The sequence below is a fragment of the Symphalangus syndactylus genome, chromosome 18, assembly GCF_028878055.3.
Source record: "Symphalangus syndactylus isolate Jambi chromosome 18, NHGRI_mSymSyn1-v2.1_pri, whole genome shotgun sequence".
NCBI classification, from domain to species: Eukaryota; Metazoa; Chordata; class Mammalia; order Primates; family Hylobatidae; genus Symphalangus; species Symphalangus syndactylus.
This window is the reverse complement of record NC_072440.2, coordinates 20168093-20181132: the sequence shown is the minus strand read 5'-3', so window position 1 is coordinate 20181132 and position 13040 is coordinate 20168093. Positions and strand designations below refer to the sequence as shown.

General features: G+C 52.9%; 1 protein-coding gene across 3 annotated transcripts in view; it reads left to right on the top strand.

Annotated features, from left to right (window-relative positions):
• The window catches only part of CACNA1I (calcium voltage-gated channel subunit alpha1 I), a 134083-nt gene that overhangs the window by 51176 nt on the left and 69867 nt on the right, over positions 1-13040 (top strand). For all 3 annotated transcript variants that reach the window (XM_063622881.1, XM_063622882.1, XM_055251946.2), the window contains exon 5: positions 11111-11208. In XM_063622881.1, coding sequence (XP_063478951.1) covers positions 11111-11208 — 98 coding nt within the window. The remainder of the gene's footprint in view (positions 1-11110; positions 11209-13040) is intronic.

Sequence of the window (13040 nt, the reverse complement as noted above, 5' to 3'; positions counted from 1 at the left end):
AGAATAGCTTGAACCGGGCGGTAGAGAGGTTGCAGTGAGCCAAGATTGCACCACTATACTCCAGCCTGGGAGACAGAGTGAGCCTCAGTCTCTAAAAAAGATCTTCTGTGATCACCCAATCCAGTGGTGTGTGTCAATTGTTCCAGCTACTCGGGAGGCTGAGGTGGGAGGATATCTTGAGCCCAGGAGTTAGAGATCAGTCTGGGCAACAAAGCGAGAGCCCATCTCTTTAAAACATTTTTTAAAAAAGAATTTCTATGATCATTAATAGTATTAACAAAGTAATATTAGTAACTTAGCACCTTGGCTAGAGGGTGAGAAGGAGAGGCTGGGTTAGGAATTGTATCCTGGGCTGAGTGCAGTGGCTCTTGCCTGTAATCCCAGCACTTTGGGAGGCTGAGGTGGATGGATTGCTTGAGCTCAGAAGGTTGAGACCAGCCTGGGCAACAAGGTGAAACCACAGCTAAAAAAAAAAAAAATGTGTGTGTCTGTAGTCCCAGTTACTCAGGAGGCTGAGGTGGGAGGATTGCTTGAGCCTGGGAGGCGGAGGTTGCAGTGAGCCAAGATGGCGCCACTACACTGCAGCCTGGGTGACAGAGTGAGATCCTGTCTCAAAAAAAAAAGAAAAGAGAAAAAAAAATTTATTGATTTATTGTACCCTGGAAACATGGTCTCTGGAATGCATGCTGGGAACAGCTTCTCCACCCTGACTCTTACAGACTCTTGGGAAACAAAAAGCCACTAAGAATTGTTCCTCAGCTCTGGGCTAGGGCTTTCTAGAAAGATCAGGCAGGTATGTCCCTGCTGAGGTTGCTGGCTGAGAGTTCCTTTCTTCCAAAGTGCCCCATCAGTGGGACTTTAAAAGGCAAAGGTAATTTAATTCTTTGATGCCTCCTCTAGGAGTGTGATAAAAATAAGGATGCTGACTGCTGAGTGCTAACACTGTGCATTATCCTGTTGAATGGTCAGACAAGCCCTATGAGGGCTGTGGTCAGTTCCACCTCACAGATGAGGCAGTGACAGGAATAACTTGCCTGAGGTCACAGGCTGGTAAGGGGCAGAGTCAGGAGTTGAACCCAGGGAGCTTAGCTCCACCAGCTGGGATTGGGTCCTGGTCCAGTGTGACTTGCTGGGTGTATTTGTCAGGAATGCATTTGGCTGCAAGTAATAGAAAACCCAACCAACAGTGGCTCAGGCAAATCCTGAATCCGTTTTTTTCTGACATAACACAAAGTTCTGGTTACTGGTGATAGTTCTGCAGTGTGGGGGCTGACATCCTTGTGATTTTCCAGGCCTTTCTTTCATGGTCACAAGGCAGCTGGTGAAGCTGTGGGTGTCATGTCTGAATTAAAGACAGGAAGGAAGGGTGAAGAGTGACAGGACATGTCCACTTGGATCAGGAAAATGAGATTTTCTTTCCGGGATCCTTCCATACCCTAGTGCATTTGGCCAGAACTGGGTCTGATGGACACCTGAGTGGCAGCAAGGCTAGGAAAGCAGAAAGCATCATTGAACTTGGCTAAATCAAACAAGAGTTGTTCCTTGGGTTCAGGCAAGATCACAAGAGAGAGAATGCACATCATGGGGGCACTCCGAGTCAGCCACATTCCTCTCCTCAAGCCTCAGTTTCTTCACCCACCCTCTGCCAAAGCCGTGGCTCTACCATGTCTCCAAGCCCTGGTTAGAGCTTCTGGAGCTCTCCCCGCGCTGGCTGGGCAGGGGCAGGGTTCTGTTGAGATCTCTAACATCAATACCAACCTATGCAAGCTCCACGGAGCCCAGCGCCTGTCAGCAGATCCTGCTGTGGTCATGGGGATCAGAAGGCAATCACTGGGATGCCCAGAAGCCTTTGGAGCTGGCCTTCCTGCACAACTCTGTGTGCACTATTGGTAGGTAAGGGAAGACCTCCGAATGTCTTGAAGCCCAGGGCACCTTTCTGGTGTTGTCATTGACTTTACACTCTGATCTATCCTGGACTTACAGATCTGTCTGCCCTGCGGCTGTGGATGCTCAGATGCACTGGGTGCTCTGAGGGCAGGGCCAAGGCTAGTCATCATCCTGAAGTCCCCAGAGCCGTGGAGGCATCATTACATGTTTGTTTCCTGTCTGTTGCACCCAGGCACGAAAGAGCTAGGGAGAGGATATCTGGAGCCATTTTCTTTAAGCTGAGCTGCCGTTGGGTGGGTGTGGACCGGGTAAGGTTCCAGTAGGAACCTTAGTGTGTTTTTCTTATTTGCATATGGGATGGGGTGGGAGAGAGGGTGATGGTCACTGTGGAGGCTCGTTTCCATGGAAACAGGGTGGTAGCTGCCATGTGTGATGTTGGGGGAAGTCACCAGAGATTCTCTGGCCACGGGCTGAGGTGCCTGACACGAGTCAATCATGAATCAGGAAGGACTATCTCTGTTACATGGGACAGAAACTCTGAACGTGGTTTAAGGGAGTCAACTGTCTCCTCTACTGAAAAGCCAAGGGGTCTCCAGCTTCAGGGCCTGTTTGCTCTAGAATTCTGAAAGATGTCCCTAGATGATGTGTACGCCTATTCCACAGCTCTGCTAGTCTGTGCTGACTTCCATCCCTGGCGCTCTCACGGTGGCAGGGTGGTGGCAGGCAGCTTGGGGCTCAGAGCTGACTCCCTCCAGTTCAGACATACCTTTCCTTTCCTAGCAGTTCCAACCAGTCCTGGAACTGAGCCTCTTTGGCTTGGATTGGCTGGTGTGGGACATGTGCTCATCCCTAAGCCAATCACTGAGGGTGGGGTGGGCAGAGCTCCTATAGGCCAGATGGAAGTGAAGGCTCAGCCCTGGCAGGATGTGTCAGCTGTGCCCCTATCACATGGCTGAGGGTGGGGAGGCTGGTCAGGGAGTCTGGAAAGGGATGCTGGACAGGGAGGATCCCAGGCCAGGCCTTGTTACTCCTGGAGTTCACAAGGGCACCTTGGCTGGTGGAAACCAAGCCGTTTAGGTGGCCTACCATGAACTGTCATTAACTGACTGAGCTGGGCTCTTTTACACCCATGATGGCATTACATCCTGACAATCCCCAGAAATTAGTATTGTTAACCCCATTTTGCAGATGAGAAAATGGAGTGTCAGAGAGACTAGTAGCCTGCCTCAGGACACACTCAGCCTTTATGGATCAGATCTGGGATTGCTCAGGTCTGGCTGCCCCCAGGGCTCGTGCTCACCCATGACATGAAGGGGTTGTACCTTTCCAGAGGCTGAAATACAAGCAGTTGATTTGCCTCTGAGGACTTGGAAGCCTCACTAGCCCTCGGAAAGCAGTGAGGTGAGTCCCCTGAGAGGAACATTTCCCACAGGCTCTGGTAGAGCCGAAAGCATCTCTGCCCCACACAGAGCCCACTCTCTGGTTCCCAGCAGCCGTTCCCACCTGCCATGCTGCCAAGACTACTCTGGAGTAATGGAGCTAAGTTTCACGGGAGGCAGACATCATGAGGCATACACTAAAATTATTCATTGTTTATCTGAAGCTCAGATTTAACTGGGAAGCTTCTATTTATCTGGCAACTCTACCCAGAGATAAACCACTGGAGTAAAGTCACCTGAATGGAGGCTTGGAGACAGAAGGTCCAGGTCTTCTGCCACTGAGGTTCCCGAAGCTGCCCTGGTTCCCACCTGCCTGGGTTCTGTCTTTGCAGCCCATCCTTCAGCTTTGTGGCCAACCCAGCACTCTTCCCCCAAACCCTCCCTGTACTCTGAGCTTGGCCTGAGTTGGTTTCAGAGCATCAGTCAACTGGGCTTAATAACCTCTGTTCTTTGGCCTCATAGGTTTGTGTGAGGAACTATGGGTGTTGCTGTGGTCTGAATGTGTCTCCCATAGTTCATGTGTTGGCAACCTAATCCCAAGTGCAACAGAGTTGAGAGGTGGGACCTTTAAGAAGTGGCCAGGTCACGAGGACTCAGCCTTTGTGGATGGATTAATGCTATTATTGTGGGAGTGGGATGGTTATCATGGGAGTGGTTCCTGATACGAAGGATGAGTTTGGCCCCTTTCCTTTCTCACACACACTTTCTTGCCCTTCTGCCATGCGATGACACAGCAAGAAAGCCCTCGCCAGATGCGGCTCCTTGGTGTTGGACTTCCCAGCCTCCAGAATCGTAAACCAAATTAATTTCTTTTTAAAAAATAAATCATCCAGTCTTTCTGCTTCTGTTATAGCAGCAGAAAATGGACTAAGACAGGTGTCTTAGTCTGTTTGGGGTGCTCTAACAAAATACCATAAACCGGGTGGCTCATAAACAACAGAAATCTAGTTCTCACAGTTCTGGAGGTTGGGAAGTCCAAGATCAAGGTGCTGGCAGATTCAATGTCTGGTGGGGGCCACTTCCTTATAGATGAATCTTCTCACTGAGTCCTCACTTGAGTCCTCACATGAAGGGGCGGATGAGTTTCCCTTTGCCTGTTTTGAAAAGGTGCTAATCTCATTCTTGAGGGCTCTGCCTTCATGATCTAATCACCTCCCCAAAGGCCCTAATACCATCACCTTGGGGGATAGAATTTCAATATATGAATTTTAAGTGGATATAAACATTCAGACCATAGCAGTGGGTGAAATGATCCATAAATCATGAGGTGCTGGCCATAGTCAAGGGTTAATGTCATTAATCCCAAATCCTCTCCATTATTTCCTTCCTCCTTTTCTCCCCCCTTCCCTCCATTCCCCCACAGAACACCTACTGTGTGCTGGGTCCCCGGATATTGGCAATGGCTGGTGGTCTAGTTATCAACCAACATAAGCCTGAGTCATCACAGAGCTGCCTCCTGACAGATGATCTGTGATTTCCAGCATCTCAGCTTCCCTTCCATTAGCTACATCTTAAATCACATTTTAAGAAAGCCCCCGTGGGCCCCTTGTGAAGATTGAGGAAACACCCTATTTTTATCAGCCACACACAGAAATCATCTCCTGGGCGGGGTATTTCCTGGAAAGATGTTAAATCTCAGTCATTTCTTGTGGCTTCTTGTCAGCTCCAAGCTTTTTTTTTTTTTTTCTTTTTTTCTGATCTTGTCCCTCAAATTATTTGTTTGACAAACTCGCACAGGGAATCCGCCTCTAAGTCAGAACCTGGGCTGGACACTGGGGACCCAGCAGGGGCTCTGAGCCAGCCCCTGCTCTGAGGAACAGGGACAGGTGCCCAGAGGTGCCCTCATAGAGGATCAGTGGGACACCAGGCAGAAGAGCTCATCTCTGCCTGGGGGTGGGGTCTGGAGAGGGCCTCATGTGATTCGTGGGCGCGTGTGAGCTGAGGTAACAGTTGAGGCTGCGATACAATAATAGCTCACATTTCTTGGCTGTTCCTTGTGTGAGGCCCTGTTCTGAGCACTGGATCTGTATATGAACACGTTTCAGGTCAGTGACTTGCCCAAAGTCACATGGCACACAAACAGCGAGCTGGGATAGGAACCCAGCTCTGTACTCTGACCATCGGGTAGCACTGCCTTGGAGGATGCTGGCCCTGGTCCGAGTGCTGTGGTGGGCATTGTGCCTTCCACCTACCTGGTCAGCAGAGGGTAACGCTCCTGAGCTAGAGACACTGGCCTGCTCCGACTTTGCCGGTGACTGATGCAGTGGGAGAGGGGGCAGGTCACACAGAGCTCCTGGGTCCCTTGATACCTGGCTGTGGGACATGGATCCCTTCTTTTCTTTTTTGAGACGGAGTTTTGATCTTGTCGCCCAGGCTGGAGTGCAGTGGTGCAATCTCAGCTCACTGCAACCTCCGTCTCCTGGGTTCAAGTGATTCTCCTGCCTCAGCCTCTTGAGTAGCTGGGATTACAGGTGTGCGCCACCACGCCCAGCTAATTTTTTTTGTATTTTTAGTAGAGATGGGGTTTTGCCATGTTAGCCAGGCTGGTCTTGAACTCCTGACTTCAGGTGATCCACCTGCCTTGGCCTCCCAAAGTACTGGGCTTACAGGCATGAGCCACCATGCCCGGCCTGACATGGGCCCCTTCTGTCTCAGTTTCCTCATCTGTAGTGGGTGCTGTAATCCAACCGAGAAAGAAGTACTTGAGGGAAGGGATATGAAGCTCGTGGCAGGTAGTGAGTGCTCAGATAACCTTTCTAAACCAACCAGGACCTTGAGTTCCAGTTGACAGAAACACAGTACAAGCAGGACCTAGAACCCAAAAGGAAGGCGCTGGCTCAAGTAACCGGGGAGAGCAGAGGGTAGGTCAGGGATCTGGGCTCAGCTGGAGGGAGGTCCTCCAAGCATGTGGTCAGGAGCCCGCCTCTCTCCAGCTCTTGCTTCAGCCTTCCTTTGTGTTGGCAAAATTCTCAGGCCAGCATGGAGCCAAGGTGGCCTCTGGGTTTGCAGGCTGCTGCTTAACCAGGGAGAGGGCCTCTTCCCTGCAGTCCCGGCTCATGGGCTGGGCTGCCTTTGTGGCCCACCTGGGATCACGTGCCTATCCTGAACCAAACATGGTGGCCCGGCTGGGGGCATGGGATCCTCTGGTGGACCAGGCCTGGGTCTCTGGACCTCTGCTAGGAGCCAGGAGCCAGGGAGGGAGGCTCTTCAAGGAATAAGGTCAGAGTAGCAGGTGCTGGGAAGAAATGATGTCCACCCTTTCTGCCCTCCTTCGCATGGCCCCTCTACCAGCCTGACCACATGGGAGCCCCTCTCCCTAGAAGACAGCCACCTCCTCCTGGGGCGATTTCAGGATGGAAGCGCTCTCTTTAAAGCAACATTACTTACCTAATTAAGCGCTTAGGAGCTGGCAGGAGGTAGTGGGGAGGTTTTGTTGATTTCTTTTTTAGACTTTTAGCACTGAAGTTGCGTGAGAAAGTAACTGTGTAATTAGGAATTAATTTCTCACTCCTGTAAGCGATGTCTTATTTGGGGCCTGAGGGGAGTCAGCCCACAAGGCGGCCCTTCCTTACCTTCTCTTTTTGGAATGTGGGCAGGAAGTCCCAGCTGTCTTGGCTGTCACTGGGGTGGAAAGAGGAGAAAGGGAGGGAGAGAGCTTCTTCCATCCCAGGTGGCCCTCAGCAAAAATTGAGACGTGGTGCTCATGCCTGACACGGCACCTAGGGTGAGCAGAGACTCGGGGGAGATGGACTGAGCCCAGATTATGGAGGCCCTTGAAGGTCTCTTTGTTCTGTAGGCAAGGGGAGTCACTGAGGGTTTTAAGTGGGAGTGAAACAGCTAGGTCTGAGTTTAGGAGATTTCTGCTGACTGAGGAAGGGCTGTAGGGGAGGAAGCAGGGGGCAGGAGGGCAATTGGGAGGCTAGTGCCACTGTCGGGACAGAGGGAGGGTGATCCGGGCTAGGACAGGGAGAGTGGAACTGTTAGCAAGATGTCCCAGGTTGGGCCAATTGGTGCATTGAGTCATTGTCAAGACAGCGAGGTTCCCAGGACAGAGACTTAAACCCACAATTCTTCCCTCCCAACTAAGTGCTCTTCCCACTTCCCTCCTCTCTCCCCATCCTTGTCCTGTGTCCTCCTTTCTATCCTCTTCTGCTCAGAGAAGGGTAAGAACTACCCGATTCTTCACTGTGCCGCTACTATGTTTCTTCTTCACTAAATGCATTTATATGCCGTCTTATTCCCCCAGACAGGAGATGCAGCCACCGCAGAATACCCGCAAATTGTTCATGAAGTGAAGTGAGAGTTAGGACCCAGGAGAAACATTTAAGCAAATGGATTCCCTGGAAGGATCTACAGTGTCAACATCTTTCATGCTGCTAAGAACTCAGTAATTCACATTTCCTTTTTTGACTTGGTTGCCAGGAAGCTCAGAGCTAAGATCTTGACACCAGATTCTACAGGAATGTTTTCTTGGGGGAGCTTTTCACCGGGGTCTGAGGGCTGCACCTGGTGGATTCTCAGGGGAATTTGGGGAATGTTTGCCACAAACATAGACTGCAGGTGTGTTCCCGTGCTGAAGACCCAGAGGGTCAGGTATGGGGTGAAGGAAAGGGGCTGGGCCAGTGTGTTGCTCCAGGCCTGCCCTATTTGGACCAGCTCAGATTGCCTGGGAGCTTCAAATGCACTGCCAGGCAGCGGCTGCCTCCGTTCCCCTCCAAGATGGGGGCAGATGGCGGGGAGGTTGCCCAAGTCTGAGCCAAGAGCACACGTGTCTGATCAGCCTCCTGCGGCAAGGCTGGGGTCTGGGAGGTGTTCAGACCCTAAAGTTACTAACTGGGTCATCGTGGGCCCCCCTTTGACATCCAGTCACAACTTGTATCTCATTGAGGACCCCGGGATCAGTCTCTTCCTGCCACCCCTTGTTGTAGAGAAACACAAAGTGTAAGAAAACACTGTTGGCTGGGCACGGTGGCTTATGCCTGTAATCCTAGCACTTTGGGAGGCCAAAGTGGGTGGATCACCTGAGGTTGGGAGTTCGAGACCAGCCTGACCAACATGGAGAAACTCCATCTCTACTAAAAATACAAAATTAGCTGGGCATGGTGGTGCATGCCTGTAATCCCAGCTACTCAGGAGGCTGAGGCGGGAGAATCGCTTGAACCCGGGAGGCGGAGGTTGTGGCGAGCCGAGATGGTGCCATTGCACTCCAGCCTGGGCAACAAGAGTAAAACTCTGTCTCAAAAAAAAAAAAAAAAAAAAAAAAGAAAAGAAAAGAAAGAAAAAGAAAACACTCTTTGTTATCAAGGGGCTGAATTGTGCACGAGGGCATTCTTGTCCCCCAGCCTATCTTGGGGCAGGGGCCATGGTTGGTGTCCTCACTTAACTGAGAGCCAATAGTCCTACACTGGGCAGGGAAGGTGCAGCCTGCTGGCCGTGTAGGGGAGAGGAGTTAGGGACCAGCAGGGGGTTGTCCCAAGGGCTCTCTCAATGAGCCAGTCATGGATGTGGCTTGCTCTGGTCCGGGGTGGAGTGGAGGGAGGCTGTGGCAGGAGAGAATAATGTGCCCACGCTCAAATGAGTGGAGATTGAAATGGGTTCCCACAGGTAAAGAGAACAGTGCCCGGCACCCAGTAGGGTCTCAAGCAGCCTTGCTTTTCTGTCTACCCATCCATCTTTCAGGCATCTGTTTATTTTCATGGCGAGGCTTCATGGGGATGGGCACAAGTCCTGGATGAGCGCCTGCCAGAGCTGGGCAGGTGTGCCCTCTGGGCTCTGGGAAGGCAGCACGTGGGTGGGTTCAGTCTGGTGTGGGCTGGGAGCTCCCACCTCCAGCTCGCCCAGCAAAGCATGAACTGAGCCTGAGGGGGGTTCCCAGCTCTCCCTAGGGACGGACTCCCCCCACCCCGCCCCCCACAGGATCTGGAGAACCAAGGCAGGAGAAAGAGAGGCTGCGTCTGTGGGGGTGGGGCATGGTGGGGAGGGCTGGCTGGAGCTGGGCCTGGCTGCCTGCGATGGGACTCGGCAGTCCTGGGCCCCGCGGGTGCCAGCGCCTGTTTGTGTGCCTGTGTGTGCCACCCCCGCAGCCCCTCCGTCACACGTGTCTCCCGGCTGCCTGGAGAGCTCTTTCTACAAAATGTGAAAATGACAGTTGGGCTCACCCACGCGCAGAATCCTCATGCAGTCCCGCTCCCTCGCTGCCCCTTCCAGGTCACCCTCGGCCCTCACTCTGCCTAGCTGCTGCCCCCCCGCCCACCGCACCCCTCCTCTCCCCGCCCCTCCCCCAACCCCCTCTTCCCTCCTCCTGCTCCTTCCCTTGCCCCCCTCCTCCCTCCCTGCTCTCTGCCAGCTCCCCCCCTCCCTCCTTCCTCCCTCCCCCTCAGGTCCCCAAGGTCTCTGTCTCTAGCTCTAGGTCTCTGTCACTTTTTTGGGTCACTCCCCCTCATCTGAATTTATGCTTGAGTAGGAGTGTGCATGTATGAGGATGTCCAAGAAGGGAGTGAGTGTGTATGTGCAGGTGTGCAGTTTGTGTGTATTTGTGCTTGTGTGTGCTGGTGTGTGGTTGTGTGCATGTGTGTGACTGTGTGCAGGTGTGTGACTGTGTGTGGGTATATGGTTGTGTGCATGTGTGTGACTGTGTGGTGTGTGACTGTGTGGGTATGTGGTTGTGTACGTGTGTGTGACTGTGTGAAGGTGTGTGACTGTTCGGGTGTGTGGTTGTGTGCCTGTGTGTGACTGTGTGTGTGTGTGTGTGTGTGCAGGTGTGTGGTTCTGTGCGTGTGTGACTGTGCAGCTGTGTGATTGTGTGTGTGTGGGTGTGTGGTTGTGTGCGTGTGTGACTGTGTGTGGGTGTGTGGTTGTGTGTGTGTATGTGACTCTGTGTATGCAGGTGTGTGACTGTGCGTGTGTGCACACAGGTGTGGAGGTGTGTGTGCATGCGCGCATGCAGGAGCCTGAGCCTGCACTCCAGCGGGTGGGGGATGGATGGTGGTGGCATTTCAGGGAACGAATGGAGCTTTCACTCAATGACTCTTCAATCAGCGGGAGGGGGTGGCGGCTTCACAACAGTCGGACAGGTTTGTGCAGCATGTAGGAAAAACCTTCATTTCCTACTGACAGTGGTGACATGGGTGGTGACAGGTGGAGCTGGCAGCAGCGCTGAAGTCCTGGGGTGGGAGGTGCCAAGGGAAGGGTCTGGTGATGGGGGCAGGGGGGGTCATCCTGGGAATGCAGGCCGGGCCCACCTCCCAGTCCCCCCCAACTGAGGTTTGCTGTGCTTCCACTGTGAAGGGACCTCAGAAGTCTGCCTCTTGAGGGAGATCTGGGAAGACTTCCTGGAGGAGGCAAACTGCCTCCAAAAAGCTGCAGGGCTAGTTGAGCATGGAAGGAGTGTGGGGCGTGGAGCTGTTTGGTGCAGGAGATGTTCCTCCCGCTTTCAGAGGATGCTCTGGAAGCTGGGGCTGACATGGGCCACGGGCCAGGAGGATGGGCCTGAAGGGCAGGAGCCACCTGGCACAGCGCTGGGCACATAGCGGGGGCCCAACATCTGTGCTCCCTTCACGCTCTCAGCCCTTGCCCACATCTGTCACTGGCGCCATTTACAGAGGAGGAGACAAGGGCCACCAACCCCAGGCCACATGTTGGCTGGGTGTAGCTGGAGATCTGACCGCTGTCTTTACTTGCCCTGTCCAGGCAGGTGTGCGCAGGTGGCTGGAGAATGCTGTGGCCCAGGCCCTGGCCCCAGCTGGTCTCCACACCATCTCTCACTCTCTCTCCTTTCTCTGCAGGATGGTCGAATACTCCCTGGACCTTCAGAACATCAACCTGTCAGCCATCCGCACCGTGCGCGTCCTGAGGCCCCTCAAAGCCATCAACCGCGTGCCCAGTGAGTCAGCCCCACCCTGTCCACACATTCCTGGCTGATCCATCCCTGGCCAACCCATCCCTGGCTTACCTAGCCAATGCCCATCCCCACCCTGCTTCATTCACTTGGAGAAGACTGACTGGGGCCCGGGTGTGCTCAGGGATCCTGCGGTGTCTGGACAGATGTGCCCTGCTCCCATAGAGCTCATGGGCCTGAAGACACTGGCAGGTGGCCCCGATGCCTCTGAGTCCCAGGAGAGCCTGGAGAGCATGCTGGGGAGTCTGGCTTTTCAGGGACAAAGGGTTTACGGGGGAGTGGTCTTCATAGGATGTCAAGGCCAGCACCCGTAGGAAAAGAAGCTGCTTAGTTTGAAGGAGGACATCGTAGAACATTTCACTGGGGCAATGAAACCTGACTCTCTCACTTGTGCTGACTGACTTAGAATTTGAGCTCTGTCACTCACCCACCACAGATCCATGTACCTACTCACCCATATGCCTAGCCACCCGTTCATCCCTCCACCCATCCACCTATCCACCTGTCCATCCATCCATCCATCCATCCATCCACCCACCCATCTGTCCATCCATCTACCTGCCCATCCATCCATCCATCCATCCATCCATCCATCCATCCATCCATCCACCCAAACACCCTCTCATCCATCCACCTGTCCACCCATCCACCTGTCCACCCATCCACCTGTCCATCCATCCACCCGCCCATCCATCCATCCACTCATCCATCCATTCACCCACCTGTCTATCCATCTACCTGTCCACCCATCCACCTGTCCATCCATCCATCCATCCATCCATCCATCCATCCATCCATCCATCCATCTATCTGCTCATCTTTCTAGCCATCTTTCCATTTGTCCATTCATCCATCTGTACAGTCAGCCAGACATCCACCTGTCCATCCATTCGTCCACCCATCCACCTGTCCATCCATCCATCTGTCCACCCACACATCCATCCACCTGCCCACCCACCTAGTATTAAGAGAGGTTATCTTGCAACCATAAGCCCTGACATCTGCCTAGCCTTGTAGAGTTTTCATGTCCATGACCTGTTTTGAGCCTTACAGTCACTCTGAGGGAGGTGAGCTGTTGCCATTTTACAGATGAAAAAACTAAGACTTGGAGACACGAGGTTACCTGCCCAGGGACGCACTGCCAGTGAGTAGCAAAGGCTGGAGTCAGTTAGGTCTTCTGACTCCTCACTGCTCTCTTTTAGGGATGGGGTGAAGATTGGGGAAGGAGAGGACGAGGGCCCTGCCTGCCTTCACAGGTTTTTTTTTTTTTTTTTTTTTTTTTTTTTTTTTTGAGACAGAGCCTAGCTCTGTCGCCCAGGCTAGAGTCTAATGGTGTGATCTTGGCTCACTGCAACTTCTGCCTCCCAGGTTCAAGCAATTCTCCTTCTGTCTCACCCTCACAAGTAGCTGAGACTACAGGCATGTGCCACCATGCCTCGCTAATTTTTGTATTTTTAGTAGGGACAAGGTTTCACCATATTGGTCAGGCTGGTCTCAAACTCCTGACCTCAGGTGATCCACCCACCTTAGCTTCCCAAAGTGCTGGGATTACAGGCATGAACCACCGCACCTGGCTGCATTGGGCTTTTATAGGCATCTACCCACTTCCTATGGTCCAGGAACTTGACATCTGATGGCTCAACAACCTGTGGGAGGCTCAGAGAAGTTAAGTGACTCACACAAAGTCGCACAGCAATTCAGCGGCAGAGCTGGAATCTGAACAGAGTTCTGTTTGTCCTCAGCCCAGCTTATTTCCTGGCTGTGTCTGACCCCTTGCTTCTCTTCCCTGCCTGAGCTTCTGTTTCCCCATCTGCCAA